We start from the raw sequence: 25,117 nt of genomic DNA on the forward strand, positions 1-25,117 counted from the left end.
CATTATTATTTTTTCACCTGGTTTCATAAGGGAACAAGGCGTATGTGTCAGCTTCTAATACTTTGAGGAGCTCCTGTCTGATTTCAGACAAATTCAACATGGGGTAAAAGCTAAAGGATTGGCCATTACTTCAAGTCTTATGCAAATAAGTAGGTGGATGAGGGAGAGAGTTCTACATTAATGACTGGTGGAAAGAGAGCATTGCATGGGCTCAACAGTGGCCTTCTATATTTGGCTTGCAAGACGTGACGCTGTTAGCCCATCCAAGCAAGTGGGTAGCACACCCAGAAATATGACATTTTACGAGACACATGGATGCAAGACACAAGTCTATAGGAAGAGGATCCAGCAGTCTGCTTCTCCTGGCTGCCTCGTTTGTGTGTAAGACGGTTTTCATTTTAAACACACATGCATTCTGGGAATTTCTAAGAAGACTGGATTTAAAAAAAGAGAGAGAGAGAAACAAAACAGACGTCAGTGCTCTTAAGAGCACTTTTTTTGTTATTGCAGCTGTCATCAATAATAAGTTATTAATAAGTGGGAACGTCTTTGATTGTGACCTCCCTAGATCTGCTAGTCCAGGATAAATTGCCATGCAGCAAAGGCCATTCTCCCATCCTGTCAGCTTTGCCAGTGTCATCCTCCTGTTTGCAAGCTTATCTTGCTTCTTCCCCTCACCACATCAACTCATTTTGACTTCATGTTCATGACCATTTGCAACCTTTCCTCGCCTTCTGTGTCAGCTGTTTTTTCATAATTGTTTTCTCCCAAGCCAGAGGTGGGCTACCACTAGACATGGTGGGCTTGTGCTCCCCTGGCTGCACGTTGGCCCCAGCCGCTTCTGCTGCTGGTGAGACTCTGTCTGGTTTCCCTTGCTTAGTGGTTTAATTTTTAAGGTCTTTCCCTAAATCCAGCTCAACCTGTGGCCATACCAACCCTTCAGCGTTGACTGAGAGCACTTGGGAAACTGCAACCTCCTTTGGTGTGAAAAGGTTGCCTCTTGCCTCCAGTCAGCTCATGGTGCCAACCTTTGCCAATCCTGTGTTATTATTTCCAGCCAAAAGAGTGTGAGATATGTCGAGGGGACAGCAATACAATAATTCCAGGCAGAAGCCAGGGAGAGGATGTCAAATCAACATGTTCCCCTTCTTGCTCCAAGATCTCCCTTTGTTATTTCAGAGCTGAAATGCTGATTCTGCAACCCTGTGCATTTGTGCATCACCAGAGTAGTCCCAGAAAGCAACACACACACACACACACACACACACACACACACACACACACACACTTAAATCTGATCACTCATTTACACAATTTAGAGGAAAATGTCAAAGAATCCCACTTTACCTTGGCCTCTATGTAATGTATGGAACAGTATGAAACCTGCTTTGGCAGGGGCTTGGACTTGATCTCTTGAGGTCCCTTCCAACCCCTACAATTGTGTGATTCTGTGAAGCCACAACAGCCCCGTGCACATCACATAGTGCCTGGGACAAGCTCAACGCTGGTTGTTGCCATCCAGTTCTCAGTGAAATGTAGTTGCTTTGTGTATGAAATCGATAACTGTGCATGTTCTAAGACTTTATTATTATTATTTGTGTAAGTCTCTGGTTATTTAGCACCTCAGAGAAGCAAATTATATAATTTTTTTCCACATGGGTGATTTTTTTTCATAGGCAGTTCATTGCTTAGCTTTTAGGAAAAAAATGTGCTTTTTTTTCCCCCCTGTGTTCTAGCATAGTTTTACTGTATCTGTCTCTTTCATAACTCTATCTCTGTGCCTTTCACAGACTTTGGATTGAGCAACTGTGCAGGCATCTTGGGTTATTCTGATCCGTTCAGCACCCAGTGTGGGAGCCCAGCATATGCAGCCCCTGAACTTCTGGCAAGGAAAAAATACGGGCCCAAAATAGACGTTTGGTCCATGTGAGTTACTTCTCTCGTTCATAATTGTTATTACTGCCATCATTACCCGTTGCTTAAATGAGAAACATTATTCATGTATTTAGCTTCTGTGAGCAAGAAAATCCGTTTAATTAGCATGACTCTCTGAACTAAATTACACAGATACTTTGCTCTGAAATAGATCTTTTACATACCTGCATATAGATTGCCAGAACATCTAGCGTAGAGAGATTGTAGTAAAGCACCACTGTTGATCAGCGATGTTCAGACATAGGTGACACAGCTCGCACACAAGAGGGTCAACAGCTTTTATTTTGTTTTCCCTGAAGGATCCTCAAGGATTCACATGTTTTCCTTATCCACAGTCATGTCTGACAGGAAATGTGGTATCCAATCAAGTCATCAATTTGAAAGCACAGTCCGCTAAAGGGGAAACAAAAATGGCCAGAAAACTTGTGAGCATCTGGGACCTTCCTTACTTTGTGGGCCGGAGGTAGAAGAAGCTACAAAGATGTTTTGGAGTTAAATATTCTGCCTGCAGTGCTGTTGTAGACTGTGCAGCTCCCACTACCCTCCTGCTGGCCATGGACATGGTGTTGGTTCTCCTTGTCAGTCCTGGAGAGGAATTAGCTGAAATCAGTGCATTTTTCAGCTTTTGCTGTAGTATCGGTAGATTTTCTATCACCAAGTGGGGATAATAACATCTATATAAATTTCAGTGAAATAACAGAACTATAGTAATTCCCAAGTTGAAGTATTTGGAAGATGTGAAGTACTACATAAGCACTGCTCCTCTTAAGAAAGATTGGCCAGAGTTTATTTATTAGACTGGGACTTGGGTGGGTGCCCTACTGCACTCTGAGGCTCTTTAGAACTTCCCCTGCTGAAACCTAATTTGCAGTCTGTCCTCCGAGGAGACCCACAGCAAAATCATTGTATGGCTACTGAATTTCTCACTCCAGCAGTGGGCTGTCCCTGCGCATCAAGGCAGAGCATATCAGGTCTGAGGAACACAGGCGAACAGAGGACAGTTGTCCTTGTAAACCATATAAATTTCCATACTAATAATGCCCTGCTCTTTTTCTTAATTAAAAAAATAATGATATTAAGAAATGGTTATCTCTTACCCTCCCTCATAGCTGACCAAATGGTGTCTGTGATTACGGTTCGTGGTAGCACACTGGTTCAGCTTCTTTCTGTTCACGTACGTGTATTCAGCAGACTGGGGAAACAAATTCCCAACAGGGAGGAATTCCAGTCAAATTGAATTTAAAGCCCTTTTAAGAAGAAAAAGAACAAGATTGCCCAACCCACTTTTCATTGCTGACATTGCTGAGCATGAACAAGCAGTACACTTTCTGGTCTGAAAAATGTTAATTGTTCACACCTAATCTTTGCGTTGCACCAGAGGGCATGGAGGTGACCTTTGGGAGCTAAACCAGGACCTGTGACTTCCCGGTTGGTGCAGGCAGTCATTCCTGAGCCAGAGCAGCACCAGGACAAGGTCTCCAAAAGCAGCATGTTTATGCAGCCTGAGGAGAGGCTTAATTGTGGCGTGGCATTTAGCCCAGGAGTTGCCTAAGAACTGGGCTGAGTTCTGTGGCTCTCGGCTCATGTCCTACACATTGTGTGACCCTCCATGAACAAACCTCTGGGAATTCTTGCCCAAATTGTTCCGTACAACAGAAGAGAGAGCTTTTATTTATTATTTTTAATAGCTGTCAGACATCAAAGATGAAGTACAGTCACTAAAACCTAAGCTTGTTTTAATTTGGTCCTGATCATTATGGTTTCTTTTTTCTCTATGTCTTTTTTTGTTAGTGGGGTGAACATGTACGCCATGTTGACTGGAACATTACCTTTTACTGTGGAGCCGTTCAGCTTGAGAGCTTTATACCAGAAAATGGTGGACAAAGAAATGAACCCTTTTCCCACCCAGCTCTCTGCAGGTAATCAAAGGGGTGTGCTGGGACCTGTTCAGATCCAGTCGGTCAGAACTGTTGCTTTGAATTCTGGATTGTGAGTCATGCTGCCGACATGGCATGCTAATTGTGAAAAAAATACTCTTTTTTTTCTTTCTTTCTTTTTTTTTCCCCCTTCATTTTAGCCTCCAAAAGATCTGCAGGAGTTGCTGTAGTGTAACTCCTTTTGCTTTGACTTCTGTATTTAAGCTGGAGAAGTGCCAAGGTTTGCTGAATATGAGAAAGGAACAAATCAGAAAATCTGTGAAATTGCTCTTGTTGAGCAGTTGGTCAGTTTTGCACGTTCAGAAGATTTTAGCATAGGTTATGGATGCACAAATACATTATTTTGGAATAAAAAGTTCCTGGGCAGTATCATGACTAAGGTTGAGTGATAAGCTACCTTGAACGACCTCACATTTATAATGGAATAATGACATGCACAGAGAAAGTTATTTTGGGACAGTGACCTGCAGTAACCTTTGTGTGTTCACAAAATGCAAAATTGTTGATGTATTAGTATTAAAATATTAATTTCTGCTTCAAAGTCATGTCACTAGGCAACAGAATTATTTTTCAGCTTATAGCAAGACCGTTGTCAGCATTTGGAACAAACTCTGTTTTGTAGTTGGGTTTTATTTTTGTATGCTAAATTTGTTGTTCATGGAGAGCTTCTGTTCTCCTTATTACAAGGGACATGCAATAAAAAGAAAAGATTGCAAATAGGAGAAGGCTGAGGAGGCATGCATTTTCACTCAGTACACTAAGGATGGCAACCATTGTCATGGGGGATAACAGAAAGCCTTTGGAGGTCGCGTCACAAGATGAATTCTCCAAGTACGGCTTGACCTGTGTACAGAAGAGGTAGGTAGGTAGTTAAGGGGTTTCTCAAACAGGTTATCTCTAGATCAAGCAGAGTACGTTGTTCCTTGTTTGCTCAGCATCTGTGTGAAGTGCACTTCTGCCAGCGGTTCATATTGCTGGCATGTTGTAAAGTGGCAGGTTTACAAGTGAGCTGGGATGCTGCAAGTCTTGCCGCCTCTTTGATGCAATTAGAGTGTTTGGTATTTCTGTTCTGGAGACTTCCCGTTAGGATTCACTGCCATAAAATGGTTATTTTAATGTTCTAGCACACACTCTAAAGCCCCCCTGAGTAAATTAAAAGAAAGATTATACTGACTGCTTTGTGCCATACTGATCTAGATGCCAAATCCTGCATCAATTGCAAAGTTACTCTTGAATTCAGGGACTTGCATGTCATAGTAAACGTTTTCCAAGTTTGGCAAAAAAAATGTACTGAACTTACCTCCCAGAGTGAGGCTTTTACCAATAAACAGCAGTTATATGATGGCTGTGTAGTGTCTTTGAACCAATGGACTGTTTCCCCAATCATTGTTTTCTTTCTGTCATCTTCAAGTGGGTGATTTCACTGGCTTTACTGAGACAACTCCAGTGTTAAAGGCTGAATCACCCAGGAAGGGCCTGTAGACAACCAGATACTGGGTAGCAAAAAAACCCCAAACATTACTTTTGACAGGTTTCATTATACCATTTCATTCATCCTGCCATTTTATAATGGAGGTCAGATTTTCTTGCACATGCATCCATCTCTCTAGCATTTGTAGCTCGCTGACACGATGGTCTCCAGTGAAAATGGTATTTTGTTTATGCTGTGAGAACTATCGCAGCTTGAACTTTCAGAGATGATGGCAAATGAATGGAATTGATTTAAATGTGTTAACCTTCACTCACTGTGAACAAAGGTAGGCATCGGTTCTCGATCTGAGGTAGCAGCCTTGCACATTCCCTGCCATGGCAAACTGTGATTTAAGGTGACATTTGGCCTTGGCACCGTTAGGCTTTGGGTCAGTAGGTAGAAAATCCTCTCCTCTGCTTTCCCAACGGTTGTGTTCATTAACTCATTAGGTTTTTGGACATTTTTCTTTAGTTGGGGTTTCTCTTTCTGGGCAGCCACACGTGGGGATCTTTAGCAGGAGTCTGTTGCTTGTTCCATATGTCATCTTTCAGTATTTAGTTTCACAGGCGCTGAACACACAGCCCCATCATAAAAGTAGCCGGGCTTATCTCTAAGGGAGAGTATATTTTATTTGTATTGCTTAAAATGCTGGGTGACTCTGAGTGCCCAAAGCAGCTGCGTAGCAACAGGGAAAATGCCAAGTGTTTGATTTTCCCATTGAGGAAGCCGTTTTTCATTAAGCTTCTTAAACAACACAGCTATCCAATTATTGATTTTCCGTGAGCAGAGTTCAGTTGTTCAGGAAGTCGGTATTCACCTCGCACGCACTGCATTTTTATCCTCCATTTACCACTTCTGCGGTCTTCCTTCCGGAGCAGAGAAATGAAGAAGAGAAGAGAAGGTGAGCCATCATCTCTCCAAGCCTGTAGTTTGGTGGAAGGATTTTATTAGGTGAACCTCGCCTGTGGCTTGTGAAAAACGACCTCATTGCATTTTCTCCAGCTGGTTTTCTAAGCAGCACCTGTACACCTCACTTTAAGCAGGGGTTAACCACTTTGCAGTGTGACCAAGACACTAAGTTGGTTTCCTTCATGGCAAGGAACATGAAGACAGCAGAGGCCTTGTAATACCCACTGAAGCACTCTCCGTTTCTGGTGATCACTGAGCACAGTGTGCTCAAGGAAGTTGAGACAGAAATGTAGTTTCTCATGATACTGGTCTCTCAATTGTCAAAAGAGCAAAGTTTGCCCCAAAATTGCTCTATGAGAACAAAATTCTACCGAGCATAGGTCACCAGCTAATCAGATTAGTGCTGTCCTTGAGCTTAGTCTAAACAAGGCCTCACATAATGAGGTCCTGGTGGGGTGGTTCACAGCATTCTTTGTTCGCCAGCCTACTTGGTGCAGCAAGAAGACTGGCTTCAGGCGCAGTGCATCCAAAAATCAATTGGGTAGCTCTGTGTTTACTTTCTGGGGGATTAATTTTGCTGTCCCACAGCCACAGAGCTAACTGGAAAAGGCGTCTCTACTCCTTGTAACATCTGAGAGCACAAACCAGCCAACGTGCTGTTACTCCTCTGCTCCGTGGTGCCTGAGTCCAGCCAGCCAGGGAGCCTCTCAGGGGAGAATCTTCTCTCCAAAATTAGTTTTCTGGATCCATTGATCTCTGTGGTGCTTCACAAGCTTCACCTAATTAGCTTGCCTTTTGCCCAATGGAAAAAAAAAAGAGGAGATGTTAAGGAGATGTTAATGAGATGTTTGCCGATTTGGAGACCAAGAAGGGGTGATTAGGGATGGCTGTTGGTTTGAGAAAAGCTTATTTACTTTGCTCTGAACCTGTGGGATGCATGTGGTTTCTGAGACAGGGGAAGTACTGGAGAGAAAGGAGATCAAATAGAAGAACAAGGGGTTTGTTGTTTCCCATAAAAGGGGGGTCTATACCCAAGAGGCATGATGGGGTGGCACTCGGGGCGTGCACACAGAGGTCATAGCAGCAGCTTCCAGCAGGTTTATGAACTCAGATGTAGGCTTTTCCTGCTGTTTCCTGCTGTCATAGGAGAAAAAAATCAAAACACTTTGGGAAAGATTTATAGTGAAGTATCTCAGATAAATCAACAATTTGTGAAGACAGCTTAGAAAAAACCCAGCTGATGCCTTGCTGAGGTAAATAATTTTTTCTCTTCCACACATAAACTTTTTGACAGTAGGCCCACACTGAAACGAACAGCCTCTCAGGGCCCACTCCAGCTGATGCTTCATATTTGAAAGATTTTGAACACCAAGGTCACACATGCTGTTAGGAGTTGCTCCCCATCATGTCTAACCCTGATCTGAGGAGAAACCCTCCCTCCCTTGTGCACCGCCCTGCTCAAGTGCATCAGCTCAGCCATAGCATCCCATATTAGACATGGGGGGTGGGCACAGGGAAACAAAAATGCTTGGGGTGAAGGACAGGCAGATGCAAAGGAGGGGCTCCTAATTTTCCAGTTTTCTAGCATGGAAGCATTAGCACATCCAGTTTGATATGCATTGTAACACAAGCCTTCAAGGGGTTTGGTATTCTTGTGTTGAGCTGAAGTAGCTACACGGTAGCTTACCCAGAAGACACATCCTGGAGGACACCATCCCATGCCACAGTGGTCTTGTGACCTGACCAGGGCCCTAATAAGAAGACAAATAGGTACAACATGCTCTGGAGAATATAGGAGGAACTTCAGCTCTGCTGTGGGAGAAGGAAGAAAAAAGCTCCTAAGGTCCTGTCTGTCTAACCTGGAGAAAACAGTGCTGCAGCCATCACTTCTGTTTCTTGCCTGCTATTAGCTTCATTTGGGACTCATTTGACATCATCTCACTTGACTCTATCTCCTCTAAAGATGTTCCAATCTTTATTTTTTCCCCTAGAATTAGGTTTCTCTCTCTTTTTTTATGTGCAGACCAGTAGAAAAAATAGTTAACTCTTTACTACCTTGTATCTGATAAACTGAATCTAGCCTTGGTAATTTGAGGAATAAACACCAGACCTAGTTAAACACAGAGTTTCTTTTCAGCTCAGATATGCACTTCTGTGAGTCTTTATGCAAATTACATAATTACATTGCTCCTAAACATCTAAGAAGCACATCAGAAAAGGGTTTTTGCAAGATCTCCTGAGGGACAGTTGAATGCCACTGAAAGTTGAAGGTTCAGTACCTGAAAACAGAACAAAGCTCATTGATTTTAATGTACTCTTTTAATTTGGCTTAAACCTTCTGCAACTGATTGCAGCTTGGATGGAAGCCAGGAGAGAATTTGTCCCTACAACATCAAAAGGAGCCCAATTCTCCATGTCTTCCCTCCCAGCTCTGCATCCCACCCTTCCACACACTCCCAGTACATCTCCCATCTTATGCACAGGTTGAGTGATTTACCTCTGACCTGACTCCAGCCTCTTGTCTTCATACCAAAATAAAGTTTTGGCTAACTTGCTTGGAAATTTCAAACAAGCTCTGAAATAAAAGGTGCTTTTCCTCCTCTCCTTTATGACTCTATAAATTATTGTGACTATAAATCATTGTTTATTTTACTCACTAAAACCTTTCCAGGTTTTCCTTTTTCTCAAGGACATCCTATAAGGAGAATGTTCCTTTTTAGTATACTTTTGGTCAGGCTACACACCTGTAGTAACTCAACTACCGTGTTAAGTTGTAAAACATATGACACAGCTGTTGTTTTTCTTGATTTCTTCACAGCGGCCATAAACTTCCTGCGATCGCTACTGGAGCCTGATCCCGCCAAGAGACCAAACATCCAGCAGGCGCTTGCAAATCGATGGCTTAATGAGAACTACCCTGGGAGAGCTCCACCTAATGTCACCTACCCAAACAGGTACTGTTTCCAAAAGACTGGGGAAAGCCTGCCAGGGTGTATATACATGAAAATGTGAATGACTTTGGAGTTGCAGTTTCATTCCTTGTGTGGTGGCATCCCACAGCATTTCCTGGGGTTGCTTCTGTGAGTCCATCCTACGAGCTGTTAGCATTGGCCATCGACTATGTGTTGCTTAAAATAGTCCAAAGCAATATCTCAAATTAGAAGGTGGCATATGATGCATTATTTGCAAGGTGCTCTGGGGTGCAGATCGTGTGACTGATGGGCTTCAGACCTTGGAAGGATTATGAGTGACAGGTAGTTGCGACCTTCTCCTTGTTTGTCTGTAGAAGCTGACCTACTTTTTGAGTAGAGGCTATGCCTGTTTGTGATACATATGTGAGGTTCTGTGGATGAAGTAAATATGCAAACTGTGGTGAGAAAAGTGAGAGTTAAATGACCTTTGTTGGTTGTTGATCTTGGATACTTGTGCAATGCTGAATGCTTGACTAAATGCAAACGGAGATGGCCAGTCAAACATCCATCTAGGGAAAAAGAAAAAGAAAGATACTTGTGGTCCCCTTTGGTTAGGAATAACCTTACCAGCCAGCCTGGGCTCTCGTTACAGTCAGTGGGGAGAAATAAGGGCACTTTTTTACAGAATGATTCATCTGACTTCTGTTTGATTCTGCAATAGGATGACTTTGTGCCCAGGAGATCCAAGTTCCTCTCCAGTGACTGTAAATGGAGCCTCAGGCAACTGACTTAGAAATATATGTCTATGTTTGATCAGATAAAACCTCCTTCCTGTATCAAAGGCCTCCAGCTGTTTCATGCACGATCTTCCTGCAGAGGATTCACTGTAGGGGTTCCTAGCTTGCAGGCCAAGATCCTAAGCAGTACTGAGGCAAAGACTGCAACTTAAAGCCGCATTTTGGTGCTTAGAATATTATAGTGCCCCAAAATTTCTGTCCAAACTTGCTAAGACAAGAGTTTCTGTTAAGCCATCAAGTTAAAACAACTGCACATCCGTTGGCTCACCCCCCCCCGCCCACCCTCCCCAGTGGGATGGGGAAGAGAATTGAAGAGGAAAAGGAAAAGTAAAACTTGTGGGTTGAGCTAAATATAGTTTAATAGGAGAGATAAGGAAGATAACTATAACAACAACAATAGTAAAGAATATACAAGTGATCCACAGCACAATTTCTTACCACCCAGTGCTGATGCTCAGCTAATTCCTGAGCCATGATCCTGCCTCCCAGCTAGCTTCCCTTGTTATATACTGAGCATGACATCTTATGATATGGAACATTCCTTTGGCCAGTCTGCATTGGCTGTCCCAGCTGTGTCCCCTCCCAACTTCTTGTGCAACCCCACCCTACTCACTGGTGGGGTGAGGAGCAGCAAAGGCCTTGGCTCTGTGTAAGCCCTGCTCAGCAGTAGCAAAATCATCCCTGTGTTATCAACTCTGGTTTCAGCACAAATCCGAAAGACAGACCCACACCAGCTCCTGTGAAGGTAAGTAACTCTATCGCAGCCAAAACCGGCACAGTCCCTAAGTGAAGATCCTGACTTCCCCCCCTACAGTATACTCTGTTGCCAGATACCAGATGTAGCACATGCCTGGAGACATGCCACTGTCCACCACCCAAAAATGATTTGGTGTTCAGCAGCCAGGCCCCCTCTCTGTGTCAGTGCCTTGAAGGACTCTGTCCCATAGCTGTGCACAAGCCTCACATAGAGCCAGCCCTCAGCATTCAGCCTGGGTTACAGCTTTGCTGGTAGGAGTGCCTCCCACCTGATTTCCCCACTGCCTCACTGCTACCCAGCTGAACAGAGTATGTATTTAGAGCTGTGGGTCCAACCCCCATGGGGCTGAGAGGTATCTGCAGCATCCTTCTTACTGCTGAAGCAGGTCACAAGTGCTGCCACTGCTTGATCATGGCCTGGACAAAGGAAATCAGCTTGAGCCCTGAATCTTGGGACAGCCCTTGGGAAAGTTTTGGAAACCTTTCGCTTTGATGTTGCTGTTCACTGGCTTATGGGTCACAAGCCATACGGTCTGGGCTCCAACCTGAGTCACCTCTGCATGGACAGGTAACAGAGGTGCACAGATTTAGCAACAAGCATTTCCCCTCCAGAAGTCGGGTCTTAACTTTCAACTACTGCGTTGTGGAGAATCCCTGTGACTACACCTTTCCCTGAGCCAGGGAGAAGGGCAAATCTCCTGCTCTCAAAGTACAGTTGGATAAATGTTGAGCAGCCTGGATGCCTGGAGGCATCACTAGAGCCATCCACTGAAATGAGGAGGGCAGATATGAGGCTAGCTGTCTACAGTCCCCAAATTTAGATAGAATATCAAACTGGCCCCTATGAACAATTTTTTTTACAAGGAACAAGAATGAGAACAGGCAGACATTATCTTGATATTACTGCCCCATATTTAAGGGCAATTGAGTTAATTTGCTTAGTGTGTCCAGTCCAGCAATAGGAAATGTAGGTTTCCATGGTGTGTTGGACTGTAGTGCAGTATGGAATATGTGAACGTTGTATGGTAAAGAAAGGGAAAACAAGTGTAAACTGAATGAGTCATTAAACTAATGAAACCGCTGTCATAATGAGTCTAATCAATCTGCTAAATGTGACATCTGTTAAGAGAATGTAAGTGTAACTGAGAGCTGTATGGGTAATTTAATTCTCTTGCTGTGTGCCTCTGATCTGTAGGAGAGAGGTAACAAGACAGAGATGGGGTTTGAATGTGCTTTCACAATTCTTTTGCATTTGTAGGTACGTTTTCTTGCCTCTATTTTTGACTTCTTAGCTTGTCAGGCTTTAGTCAGGTTGCAGTGGAAGTGTCCCTTCTAGAGTCTGCTCGTTGGTGCAGTTCGGTGAGTGACTTAGGGAAGAGGCCAACCACGATGAGGCAAAATAGCTGTGCAGAGCACTTTATTTATGGAGTGCCCATTAATCACTCCCTCCCAAAGGCAAGTGAACCAAGGGGAAGAACAGAAGAAAATGCAGTGCTCAACTATAGAGAGGGCGTATGTTTGCTCAAGCGTGTATGTGTATATGGTGATGATAATCCTTTCCCATGGTAAGCACTTTTAAAGGGAACATCAGTGTGGAAAGCTGTGCTTTGCTATTGAACGAAACCCCTTCTTCCCTCCCTCCCTCCCTCCCTCCCTCCCTCCCTCCCTCCCTCCCTCCCTCCCTCCCTCCCTCCCTCCCTCCCTCCCTCCCTCCCTCCCTCCCTTCCTTCCTTCCTTCCTTCCTTCCTTCCTTCCTTCCTTCCTTCCTTCCTTCCTTCCTTCCTTCCTTCCTTCCTTCCTTCCTTCCTTCCTTCCTTCCTTCCTTCCTTCCTTCCTTCCTTCCTTCCTTCCTTCCTTCCTTCCTTCCCTGCTTTTCTCATCATTTGTTCTGAAAATGAGTGAAAAGTAGGTACTCCTACCTAAACCCACCTTTTATGTGAAATTGTAAAGGATAAAAGCCATACAAGGTCTTTCTTTCACTTAATTTTTTGGATGGTATTTCTTGAGTCTAACTACTTGATGCCCCAAACTTGACCTATCTAGAATTCATCATACTGGAGCCTTATAGGGAAAATATTCTATGAAGTCTGTAATATTTAAAGACATGGCTAGAATCCTTTTGAAATTGCTTCGGAAAGTACCACTAGAGTCAGCTTCAACAGTTCCTCCAAGTTTTTGTTAGCGTGCAGATGTGGGTAAGGTGTATCAAAATAGCTCTGAAAAATCCACTCTGCATTCTCAAGGAATCACATTCTCTGTCAGTCATGCTTTTTATAAAACAAGCAAGAAGATGTCTTATGTTCTTGCGGTGCTCTTCCACCATTCTGGGCATAACACCCGTAGTTCCCTAGACAAGAACTTGGTAGGAAACGGGAGACCACAGAGATAAGATGCAAGAAGGACAGAAACTGCACTCCCAGGCTTCTTATAAGCTTGCTTTCATTAAAGAAATTCCCTGAAGGCAAGCAAAATTTTCCCATTTGCTCAGCACTTCAAGTAGAAATTCCTTGAATTTCTTTCTCTGTCCAGATGCTTTAATGTGCAATGGCCAAGATAAGTTTTGCTTTTGAACTTAACCACCGGCCCCCCCGCCTCCCAACCCCAAGGCATTCCTTAGCTGCAGAGCAAACGTTAATAAGCACAGAGAATAAAGGAAACACAGTTATTTGAGATTTACCAGACTGTGTTTTACGTCTTGTCTGCGAGTCCTCTATGTCAGACACAGATTGCTGTCTGGGCATCCCTCACATCACAAGTGCACCGGACAAGGGAACAGCGGGGTGGATGTGGGAAAGCTGGAGAACTGTCTTTTTGAAAGGGAAAGGCAGGTTATTACAAAGCCCACAACCTAAGCTCGCCTAAGTTGCCTGAGACAGATGTTAGGCTTGGTATTAGGACCAAAGAACGTGCTTTCGAAACCAAACGAAGCCGAGCATTTCTTTGGAGATGGATGGGAGTTGATGGGTACACCTGGGAAGCTGGCCAGCACACTGAGAGGTGTAAATAGGAGCAGAGTTCTTCAGAAAGTCTGGTTTTACCTTAAGACTGAGAAGATGGTTTGCCATTTCCACAAGGCTGCTGTACTCCGTTTCTTGCCTTGGCTCAGTCAGTTACAGACTTCATAGACAAGTGTGTACCTGAGCACGTCTTGTGCTTGTGCTTCTGACTGACACAAGTACACGAGAGCTGCTGTAATAACCCGTCCTGCACGTCCCTGTTCTCTGGTGTGGAATTCTCAGGCTTCTTAGTGCAACAGGTAACGGCTGGAGCTGAAGCAGTGTTTGATTGCAAGGAAAGGGCCATTTCAGACAGTCAGATCCCCTGCCTGAGTGGGATTTTATCTCTTTTCCTTTAAAACCAGCCGGATGATCTCGATGGTCTTCACTAGCGGGATATAGGGTAACAAACAGCAGCATCCCAAGCATCACCTTGCCATTTCACATCAGGGTGGGACATGGTGTGGAGAGTGCTGTTGTTCAGCTATCACAGCTTCCTGCAGTGCCCATGGTTCCCAAATAGTCTGCCCTTTTCGTGCCCGCTCACAGGAGGAGAGGTCTCATCACTCCCATGTTACTGAGCCTTTTTGGGCTCTTCTTTACACTCTGCCTCATCCCCAGTGGCCACCAAGGCTCCGTCGCTGGATGGATGGTATGAATGGCAAGCTCTGCCTCTCTCTCTGTGCAGGATTCACCTTGAGGACCTCAGCCAAAGCGTGCTGCTCCATATGACCGAGAAGCTTGGCTACAAGAACAGCGATGTCATCAACACTGTGCTCTCAAACAGGGCAAGTCACACGCTTGCCATCTACTTTCTACTTAATAAGAAGCTGGAGCGCTACTTGGCAAGCCTTAGGGTAAGTGCTGCTCAGTGCTGATTCTTTGGATAAGTGGGTGAAGAGGATAAAAAGGTGCTAAAAGTTTCCCTGCTTGCTGGCATTTGATCTCAAGGCTTCACCTGAGGGTTTTGGGGTTTTTTTTCCTCATTTGCAGCAGTAACTATGAAAGGGGAAATATTCCTTGCAAGCTAATAACATTATTTAAGATAAGAATTCCCCAGGTTGCAGAGATAATTGCTGACAGACTTCATGGCTCAGGAGTTCCTGTTTCCATAGGAGATGCCCTCTGGATAGACAGTTACCCTATAGAAAGCCAACTGTTGCTATGCAGAGTCTTGTAACTTGTGGTGTGCTGCGTCTGCATGTTGAGATAGTTCTGACGCTCGAAATATCAATAACACAGTGTAATTTGATTCAGGATGTCAAGAAGAAGCTGAAGAGCTATTAAGATTTTACTTAGGCTTTTAAGTGAAAGCTGAAAGTTTTATATGTGCAATAACATGAATATAAAATCTCCTAATCTCCTGCCCACCTCCTTGGCCGCTGAGTACGGCTTGTGGATCGGAAACGCGGCTGATGTGTTTGCACAGCCGTGTTCTCTAGGGCAGGAGTCTGCTGCCACATGTCCTCCTTCCCTGGGCATCCTGGGGAGCTGAGCTCTCTGGCCACATTTCGCATGGTGCTTGCCAGAGTGCTCAGGGGGGCACAGTGCACAAATACAAGCTGCCTGCTCTCTTCCCTTGGCCTCTTCACACAGCTGCCTGTGGTCTGGTGAGAAGCCTTAACTGGCTGAGGGTCTGTAGGCTCCTACACGACTGCACAGGCAGGAGGACATGTTGTATGGGGTTTTCTTCTTAGCATGGTTGCTTCTTAGAGAAATTATCCCCAGCTGCTTCTTACAATTTATCTTTTCTTGGCTCTTTTAGTAAGCTTGTTTTAATGCTAATGCCATCAGTGATATTTAAAATGCAGTGGTCTGAATTCACCATCTCTATAAGTTGATGCACCTCAACTGAACAGCAAGAGTGGATACGTTTTCTTACATACTTCATTCTTCTGTGCTTCTCTCTCCACAGAAGTCCGAAGGCCAGGACAGTATTTGCCACAAGAACCAGCTATACCAGATAGAGAAATACAAGGCAAATAAAGACTCCTATGAGGTAAAGCTTGCTAAAGCTTGTTAAGGTACTTTGAAAGCAGACTGAATTTGAGCATCTTTGCAGTTGTGAGGGTTTTCTGAACCTGTGGAGAAGAAAAAGGATCTGTGGTCTTTCCTGTGCAGGACAAATAATTCCCTCAATTTTTTAATTTTTTTTTTTGAAGGAACAAAGATCAACCCCACAGGGTAGAAAAGTAAAAGTGACTTTTAGCTTTTATGAAGAAAATCAAAGCTTTAAATGCTCTGTTTAGCAAAATGATGCAAACTTCTTTGGGGGCTCCATAGTTTCATTCTGGGATACACATTGCTATTGTTGTAAGGAGATCACAGTTGTGTTGTCTTGAGTCTCAAGACCTTGGTGGTGTCGGGCAGAGAGCTGAGTGACAGCCAGGGTGACCCTCCCTGGTCACTTGGTGTTCCTGGTGTCCTGGACCAGCCCTGTCTTGACTACCAGCAATGACGAAACAGCAGTAGTGCAAAACTCTGCCCAGGCTAGTATTTCTTGCTTCTTAGCAGAAGTGATACAGAAGTAGCCCACGGCATGGAGAGGGACTTCCCTTGGCCAGAAAGGCTTTAACCATGTTACCTGTCACACTGTCGCTCTCCGTTCTTTTTGCCTGCAAACAGAGAAGGTGGTTTGTATGAAAAGAACACATCTCTGATAACAGGAGTCTTCTCACAGCTGGTTTTTTCCTCCCTGGCTGATTCTTTGCCATGCACTAAAATTACAAGAGTAACATGAGCTGTGCAAGTCTTACCTACCAACACAAAGAGCAGTGTTCTTGAAGAGTGCTACCTATTTCAAAAGCTGCTCTTCAGCGCCGGATTGATGATCTAATTGCAGGGGCAGATTTGTCTCATGGCGGGTTTTGTTTATCTTAAAGACTGCTTGCAAGACAAGTTGAACTGCAAGCCAGATGGAAATAGCAGGGCAAAGTACTTCTCATTCTTCTCTTACATAAATCGAATACCACCTTACTTAAAATGTATCAGCAGTGGGTAGACTCAATGAGTGTAATACATCAAAACGCTCTTTCACATCTTACTTCAGGCTGTTGCAGGGCAGCCTCCCCCTGGAAGCACAGGCAGGTACCAGCAGGTGAACACTGCAGGTGCTGCGTGGTGCGTCCCCATGCTCTCTGGGCCAGCTTTCCTCCAGCCCCTGGTGTCACACCTCTGTGCAGTGACAGAGGGCTGTGGCCGTGCTCTGCCTGCCGTCCGGGCGTTGGCTGACAGCTTCTGCATGCCTGCCCCATGCAGGGGGGGGTCTGCAGCAGGGCACACCTGAGCACCTGCACACAGCCAGTGCACAGTCCGGTTTGGTGGTGGTCCTGAAATCTTCATGCTCCAAGAGTGGAACCGGCTTTACTTCCCTAAGGATAATTGAAAACTAACAGTAGCACCACTGTATGACCCCAGCTGGGTTTGTAGGCATGCTTAGGGATAAAGGCTCCCTCTAAAGCCTCTCCTGCACTCAGGAGTCAGTCCAGTGTAGCTATTTAGAAGGTGAGGGGGTGTCATTTCTTTCTTGAAATAGTTACCTTGATGCAATCACAGTGCAGCCACTGGGAAAATAGTACAATATATTCTCTTTCTGCATGGGCATAGCCGTGTAAAGCACGTTTTATATTGTGTTAGCTGGATTTGTGCAAGGGGACTGTGTTGCCCTTACCATACCAAGACAGTTGAAGCAGCACATGTGGGTGATTACAGACCCTGGGATGCTACTGCCACTTGTGTGGCAGGCTTCTGTCCTAAAATACCTTCATGTGGTCAGGAACACAGCCCTGGTAGCATCTAGGACACGCTGCTGGGATCAGTGGGTGCCACTGGTACTCTGGTAGGGATAAGCTCAGGCAGGTTCCTGGGCTGCAGATCAGATTCCCCTTATAACCTCCCATTTCCAGCGGGAAACTGGAAGGCACTGGTCCCTAGGCAGGCGCTGCATGGAGAGCATAGCTGTGCGTTGCCATGGGAATAGCAAGGAGAGAGCCGGTCAGCTTCAGCTTCAGCAGCTGACTCCAGTGATGTGAAATAAGGACTCTGTCTTGGGTGGGGGGTGCTGCCTGCCAGAGACACCCCTTGCTGCTGGGGCAGGCAGAGGGTCAACGAGCTGTGGTCATGCCCAGCCCCTCTTCTCCATTAGGTTTCCTAACCTGGAGTGGTGGGATCAGTGCACCAGGGCTGAGGGTGGTGGGAGGTGCTGTGGGTGCTAATGATCAGGCTGCTTGGCAGGCTGACTTCACTGATTTCATTTTAGTGCTTGGAGTGGATGGGCAGCACAGGGAGGAGGAGGGAGGGAAGCAGCAGCCCATCTTTGTCTCTCCATCCCTTTCTCTTGGAGAGGCCTCAGGTGCTGAGCAGTCCCTGCAGCAGATGCAGGGGACCAGTGCTGGGGATACCTGCCTCCCACAGAGCAGCCAGCAGGCTCAGGCTCAGGGAATTTGCAGTGTTTAAGAACTTACGTCTGCGTCCTATCACTATTTTAGACACGGCCAAGGCAAATACCCTTTATCTTCCTTTCAAATCCATTGCTGGGACTAAGAGTAGGTTTTCGGGTCGAGGTCAGGACAGGAAATAGCAGAGGATGATGTAATGGCAAACCTATTCAAGTATAACATACCGGCACAACTCCTGCATTGTGCAGCGGCGTGCCATTGCACGGCAGCTGGACTCAGTACAGTGAAGAGCGAACTTTGTAGCTCCCCTGAAGGAAACCTTCCTTTCCTTTTAAAATATAATAGTATGTGGCACCTGGGGAGTTGAGGATTTTGGTTGTTTCCCCTTCAATAGCCATCACCTAAGAGAAAACAGTCTTAGTGAATTTTTAAAAGTACTTAAAAGGCTAGTTGCAGCGTTGATCCGGGATAAAGGAATTCGTTGCTTACACCATATATGTGAATTTTTGGGGCAGGGGGGAAGTGGGGGAGGGGCTTTAATTGTGTGACTGCGTTAATGCCACTGAGAAGACATCACAGCAGTGTGAAGGCCAAGTCAGGAGCGCTTGGCAGGTGAGGAGCTGCAGCTTGGCTCTTGCACCATTAGGCTACAAACCTTGCAGCGCTGAAGCGTCCTGCGTTCCGACAGATGCTGCAGCAACCGACATGCAAATTCTTTCCTCACCTATCCGAAACAGCAGAAAGCCACTAACAATCCTGATCGGCTCCTTTCGGCTTAATATAGTTACCGCTTGGTCTCATCCTCACAAGCACCCTTAAAAAAAGATACCCTATAGAGCCCAGTCTCTGCTGAACTTGGCAGCAGAGTTGCAGAGCCTTACGAGGAAAAACAGTGTGGTGGGCTCAAAATTAACTGTACAGCTCCCACCGACTCTGTTGTCACTGGGTGCTATTCACACAGCATTGTCGCTTTTGTTGTTGTTGTTGCTATTATTGCTGTTGCTGTTATTGCTGTTGTTACTACTTCACCGTCATCCGTGGTGACTGTGCTCACCAAGAAAGCACTTGGGCCCCATCGGATGTTGCGTTATTCCAAGCATGGGCCAGGCAAGGAGAAATAAGTGCTTGTTGCCAGAGGCCTTTACAGCTTCTGAAGGCAAGGGAAAGACATCAGGTGGGCAAAGAGGTATCACACGAGAGAAGTGATGATGACTCCATAATGTATTGGTTTGTTTCTGTGGAAAGGCTAGCCACCTTTAGCTAGCTAAAGGGAAAGAAATTGGAGGAGATAAGGGATGGGTGGAGAGAAGGCTGAGGACAAAAAATGTGTGCACAAAGGAAGACTAAGGTGAGCAGTGAGGAGCTGACACACGGTCTCTGGTTCTCGCTCTCCTAATTCACCTAACGACTTGTGTCATAAAACTAAAGACCGTAGTTCACGAGTCACTGAAGCTCTTCCTTCCGACTCCAGAACTTCCGATAATTCAAAGATTAATGAGCCAGTGGTGCCCAGACAACCGTCTGTGTGGGCAGCTGGACTCTGTCTGAGCTGGGAATCATGAAGATGGGTGCTGTCCCCTTCTTTTCCTCTTAGGTGTCTTCATAGGTTTCCAGAGCTGTTTAGTGGCCCAAGAGAACCCAAGTTGCCTTCTACAACTTTATTTCCCTGTCTCGCATGTATGCACATGAACTCACATTTGAGGGTTTTGACAGACTTCAGGTCAGTGAAATTCCAAGAGTCATCAAGAAAGCCGGCCCTTCGGCAGTGCATAATTATCAGACCGAATATGGGCCTCGGCACGGAATTGGGTGAAGGAACTTTCCCACATTTTGAAAAAAACTTGCAGTTGCAGTAACTTTTCAGTAAGACCCAGCAAAACATTGCTTAAATGAGAATTATCACCATACAAAGAATGTCACATAGTTGTCTCTCTAAAGAATCAGCACCAAAGCAGGCAAAACAAAAGCCCCACTTCTTTGAGACTGACGTCTGGAACCAAACCACACAGCTTTGTTCCACAAGAGTGAGACATTCTTGAAGCCTTTGAAGGATGGCAAAATACAGGCCACAAGTTTGATGCCCAATACAAGGAATTTTCACTGTAAAACAGTGCTTTGGAAATCAGATTCCTCTTCAGAGTCTCACTCCCAGGTTCTGGTTTTCCTCTGTCATCACTGGAGATGAAACCTATTGTTTAGGATGTATGTCTTTGCAGTCCCACCTTCAGCTGCCTCCCCCATCACAAAAAGGAGTTAGGGCTCAGTGAAGGACTGCATCAGTAATTTCCTCCCCCTCCACATCTCGCAGAGTTGCAGAGATGCTATAAAACACTACCAGGTCTGGGTGGTTGGCTTTAATACTCGGCTCGTGCTCCTTCCCAAGCGCAGCCCCGGCATCACAGCCTGACGCACGCGTAGCGTACGGAGCCCACAGTTGCAGAGCAAGGGCTGTATTCCTCCGGATCTTTGATCGGACAGAAGATGAGTCAAAAGAGTTTAAACTTCTTTAAAGTGTTGCAGCTCACCTTTGCAAATGTCAGAGGAAGTGCAGTAAAGAGAAATCAAAGAGCTTTTTTCAGTGCTGAAATGGGGAGGCAAATTTCAGGTACGAAGGAGCACAAACCTGCATCTACTTGCTCCCACGAGCAAGGACAAAGAGCCTCTGAAGGTGAAAGTTTTCCTTTTCCTTCAGTTTTCCAAAACCAGCTTTCACATTGCATGAGTGTCAGAGCAGATGGGAGCCATGAAATCATGTCAAATAGATTGCAGGAAAAGGAGACACAGAAGATCCAGTTATTTCGAGTAGCCAGGATAAGTTCCCTGTACATGTATAGTTTTTCATTCGGCTTTGGTAAGTGGTGTGGTTATAAGTCTGGGGCCCTTTAAACTTCCCTTAAGTAAACCAAATTGTTCTTGTCTGTTTTACAACTTAAAGGACAAAAAACTCAAAGAACAAGAAAAGAAAGGGCAGATTCTTCACCGTCAGCTCCCAAAGAAAACTGAGAAAAGTCCAGTTTCATATAGACAGCCTTCTTCCTGTCTTATCTCGCAGATACAGAACACCAAGGCTCTGCTGAAGGACCGGAAAGTCACCAAGGCTGGAGGTCCAGAGAAAGGTCAGTGGGAGGAATACCGGTGGTGCATCTCTGTGTGCATGGGCATGCGTGGGCACGTGCAGTATTGATGGGAGTGGCTTGTGTGTTGTGTGTTCGTTAGTAAACAGCCGTGGGCTTGCATTCAGTCGGCTCTGGAGGTGGCATGTGAAAGAGGACTGGATAATACAGTCAGGCATTGAATGAAACGTCCTGAGGAAACCATGACAATGTTCAGCAGTCATGAATCCTCTCCTTTGCTTCTCTTTTTACTTGACAGAGTTCCCACGGGGTTTTTTTTAAAAAAGCTTTCTTTCCTTGTTTATACATACTTACAGAAAATCGTCTGCACTTCACACTGGTGCTTTGAAAGCATCAACACCACCACAGATCGCTGACAAACCGGAGCCAGTAGAGATGCTTCTTCCCACTGGGGAACATATTTTGCTAAGATGGGGATGAAGGACAGCATGGGGAGAAATCCCTGACCCCCTGAGGAGAGCACCAGTAATGGTGGCATCCAGTAATGGAAGCAGTGGGTGGGAGCTGGCGGTTGGAGGAAAGGGAAATAGGCAGCCAAGAGGAAACACAGGTGGGACTGCCAACCCCAGAGAATTTCGTGCAGCAAAAGGAGGGGGTAAAGCATTAATGGGGAAAGGAAAAAACAAGACAGCCAGAAGAGACAGGATAGGAGGCAGCCTGGGAGGGATGGGTGAGAGCTGCTCACGAAAGGAGACAGGAGAAAGGAGTGGAGGATAAGGGGAGTCAGTTGGGAAAACAGCATGTCAGTAGTGCATTCATGGATGGGAGACATTGAGGGGCAGGAAAGTAAAGTAACTGGCTGGTAACTTACAGAGCAGAGTGGAGGGAGTATGGTGATGACACTGTGGTGTCTGTCATGTTGGGATTATTTAGAGTGGTGGCCTGTGGTGGTTTTATGGTCTTTTTCCCAACTTGGTAAGTTATAATTTGAAGCTTTCTTCTTGGAAAAGAGTGAAAATGGTGTTTGTCTGGCAGCGCAGGTACCTCTACCGCGAGGTAGTGGTAGTCTGCAGAGCTGGTCAGAAACAGGACATACTTTTTGTAAGAAATTTAAAAAATACCTTTAAATGTTTGTTTTGTTAAGAATCTGTCATTCTTTTTGGGAGGGAGGCACAGGGGCAAGCAAAGCTAGTTAACTTTTTGCCTCTTTAGCTTCCTCCTTGCTTTTTGAAATTGAAACCTGAAAATCATTGAGATCTCAGCTAAAGCGTTTCTCTGCTTGTGGAAACCATGTTTTGACACTTCTTAAATGAAGTGGTCAAATAATTTTGACCAGTTTTGGAAAATAAACTTGTCAGATTAAGCCTGGTCTGCTTTCCCCTGGCAAGTCTCAATGCAAGTGATTTCATCCCATATACCCATTCAGGTCTGAACCCCTGCCAGGACCATCTCTTTCAAAAGAAATATATGTGAGATCTGTGGCTGTGACCTGAGCGCTGGCAGACCTAAATTACTTTATACCCCTTTCAGATGGCTTGAGACTGAGGGAACTCACGGACAGTGATTAACTGCCGGTCCCCTATTCTTTTGATTAGAGGGAACCTAGCAAAGCAGGCTCCTTGGACAGCTTTCCCTAAAGGCAGCAAAACGTGTTTTCTCGTGACTGGTTTGGCATAAGCGAGTGCCAGCATCCTGTAGGAACCAAGCAGATCTCCTCCTCGAGCTGTTTTGTTTTACTGGGCCAAATCCTGCAGTTTGTTCCATTTATATTTGGTCCTTGCTGGGGGAAGATTCTCACTGATGCTGGTGCAGCAAATCTGTTCCAACTGCAACAGCCCAAGCCTGGCCGGTGCAGCTACTCCATGTTTACATGTGTGAAACCAAGAACAGATTTTGTTCCAAAATGCAAGGAAAGACATTAGTGATCAACTCACAGTTGTCCCCTGTGTCTCTAGGTATGTCAGTGAATGCAGTATGCAGAGCCAGTTAAGTTGTGCTAAGAAAGGAGAAATGTGAGACTTCTCAGGCATGGCCTTAGAGCGTGTAATTAATACAGGCAGCTGAAGACATCTGTGGTTTTCCATTTCATGTCCTTGTCTTACTCCGTTTAAGCACTTTTCCTGCCTTTGAGGAAAGGGACAGATAAATTATCCATGAAACAACAACCTAAGTATCAAATAAGAGTCAGGGAATTAGGCTCTGAGTATATCCCTGAGACCGTTCAGTTGAGCTGGCGCATTTGTCACTCTCCTAAAATTTGTTAAAGGTGATGTCGGGTGCTGCCTGTGGCAAGGCAGAGAGAAGGCTGTGCTGTTAAATGCAACCTGCTCTTCTGGTGCCTTTTCTGATTGCTTTGCAGACTCCGGCGGTGGAGTAAGCCCGTACCACGAGCCCCTGGCGACCAAGACGGGCTGCGTCACTTCTAGCTCCCTGGAGTACCTCGAAGTCCAGCAGCCACCCCCCAGAACCCCTCGGCTCCTCAAGAGGCAGGAGTCTCCGCAGCAGGAGCCAGCCCGGCTCGGGGGCCGGGCAAAGGACTCTCCTCTCATCCTGAATATTGTGCACTCCTTCGAGTCGGTTGACAGAGAGGACCAAATAGATCAGGTTTCCCCCTCACATCAGTACAGGATTTTAGGCTCGCCAATGAATTTCCCTTACAAAAGCTCAAGTGAAAGGACACTGTCCCCGCTTTTTCAGCCAGGGAGTACATCCCCAGTCCATCCCACCCAAGTCTCCTTCACATACGAAGAGAAAGCGTATCCGGCGAAGGAAGAAGCGGTGTCCCCTACTCAGCTGGTTTCCAACAACCCCTTGGGCAGCCCTAACTGCGTTAAAAGCAGAGGCAGATTCCCCATGATGGGGATTGGACAGATGCTGCGGAAGAGGAACCAGACGATGCAGTCGGTAAGCGACAAGCCACTGGAAGCAAGGATGCCTCAGCTGCAGCAGATGAGCCCCACGCAGATTTCCTTCAATGCAGCAGACGCTGTCAGCGGCCCGTGTTAGTCTGAAATCCCAGGATTTGCACTGCTGTTCTCTGGGACCTAACCTTTTTTACTTTTAACAAGAAGGGAAAGCCACAGGCACATTACCGTCACTACGTAATACACGTAATACTAAGTGTGTTACAGTGCATAATACACTACCAACATAGAAAATCAGAGGTCTGCTTGTAAGGCAGGTGTTGTCCTACATACTACAGTGGAAAGAAAAGGGCTCTGCTTATGCTGTTAAGAAATACCTGTGTTTGGCATCTGACTGCACAGTAAAACCTATCTTGAGCGAGCTACGTGCTTATGTGTTTTCACTGCTCTCATCCGGTATTGCAGGAAGGTTGGTTGGAAGAGCAGTGAGCACTAACAGTTTGGTTCCTTCAGGTAATTTGCGTGGTGCCATGAATGCTGGTCCCATCCAGGATTTGTGGTAAGACTGCCCGTGCTCTATATGCCTGTGCCACACAGGCATTGTTCACGTGGCTAGACAAGGGGAAAAGCTCGAGATCCTATGCCCAAAGTCAGCTTGCTAACAAACACTGCCAAGAAGATGAAGTTGGTAGAAGCTTGAATAAAGAAACGAGTGATCTAAACATTCAGAAGAAATGGGGAGTATTGGGAGTCAAAGCAGATTTTACCGTTAATTGCATACAGTAGCTAGTAACAGCATCATAAGTTTCATCACGTGGCAATTCACCGCGCCAGAGGCCTGTTCCTTGCGTGTGATGGGTCTCCAAGCAGATGCCTCAAACACTGTATCCAGATTGCACCACACTGTGTTTAGACGATCCAGTCACCTCCGATTTTTGCAGCCGTACCGGATCCATGGCTCTGCTACGCGCAGGGCTGTGTTAGCCCGCTGCAGCACGGCAGCGCTGGACACACCTGGAGGCTTTTCTTAGAGACTGCAGTGAATTAAAAAGACTAATAAAGGGCAGAC

At 45.6% G+C, this 25,117-nt stretch overlaps 1 protein-coding gene across 1 annotated transcript in view; it reads left to right on the plus strand.

Annotated features, from left to right (window-relative positions):
- Nucleotides 1-24,190, plus strand: part of HUNK (hormonally up-regulated Neu-associated kinase) — a gene marked incomplete at both ends in the record, with an annotated part of 58,915 nt that extends 34,725 nt beyond the window's left edge. The window contains 7 exons of the mRNA XM_084269604.1: nt 1,791-1,926; nt 3,727-3,854; nt 9,071-9,206; nt 14,402-14,570; nt 15,629-15,712; nt 21,046-21,226; nt 23,544-24,190. Coding sequence (XP_084125730.1) covers nt 1,791-1,926; nt 3,727-3,854; nt 9,071-9,206; nt 14,402-14,570; nt 15,629-15,712; nt 21,046-21,226; nt 23,544-24,190 — 1,481 coding nt within the window. The remainder of the gene's footprint in view (nt 1-1,790; nt 1,927-3,726; nt 3,855-9,070; nt 9,207-14,401; nt 14,571-15,628; nt 15,713-21,045; nt 21,227-23,543) is intronic.
- Nucleotides 24,191-25,117: the final 927 nt, after the last annotated feature.

Source organism: Gallinula chloropus (genome assembly GCF_964237585.1).
Source record: "Gallinula chloropus genome assembly, chromosome: 1".
Classification (NCBI taxonomy): Eukaryota; Metazoa; Chordata; class Aves; order Gruiformes; family Rallidae; genus Gallinula; species Gallinula chloropus.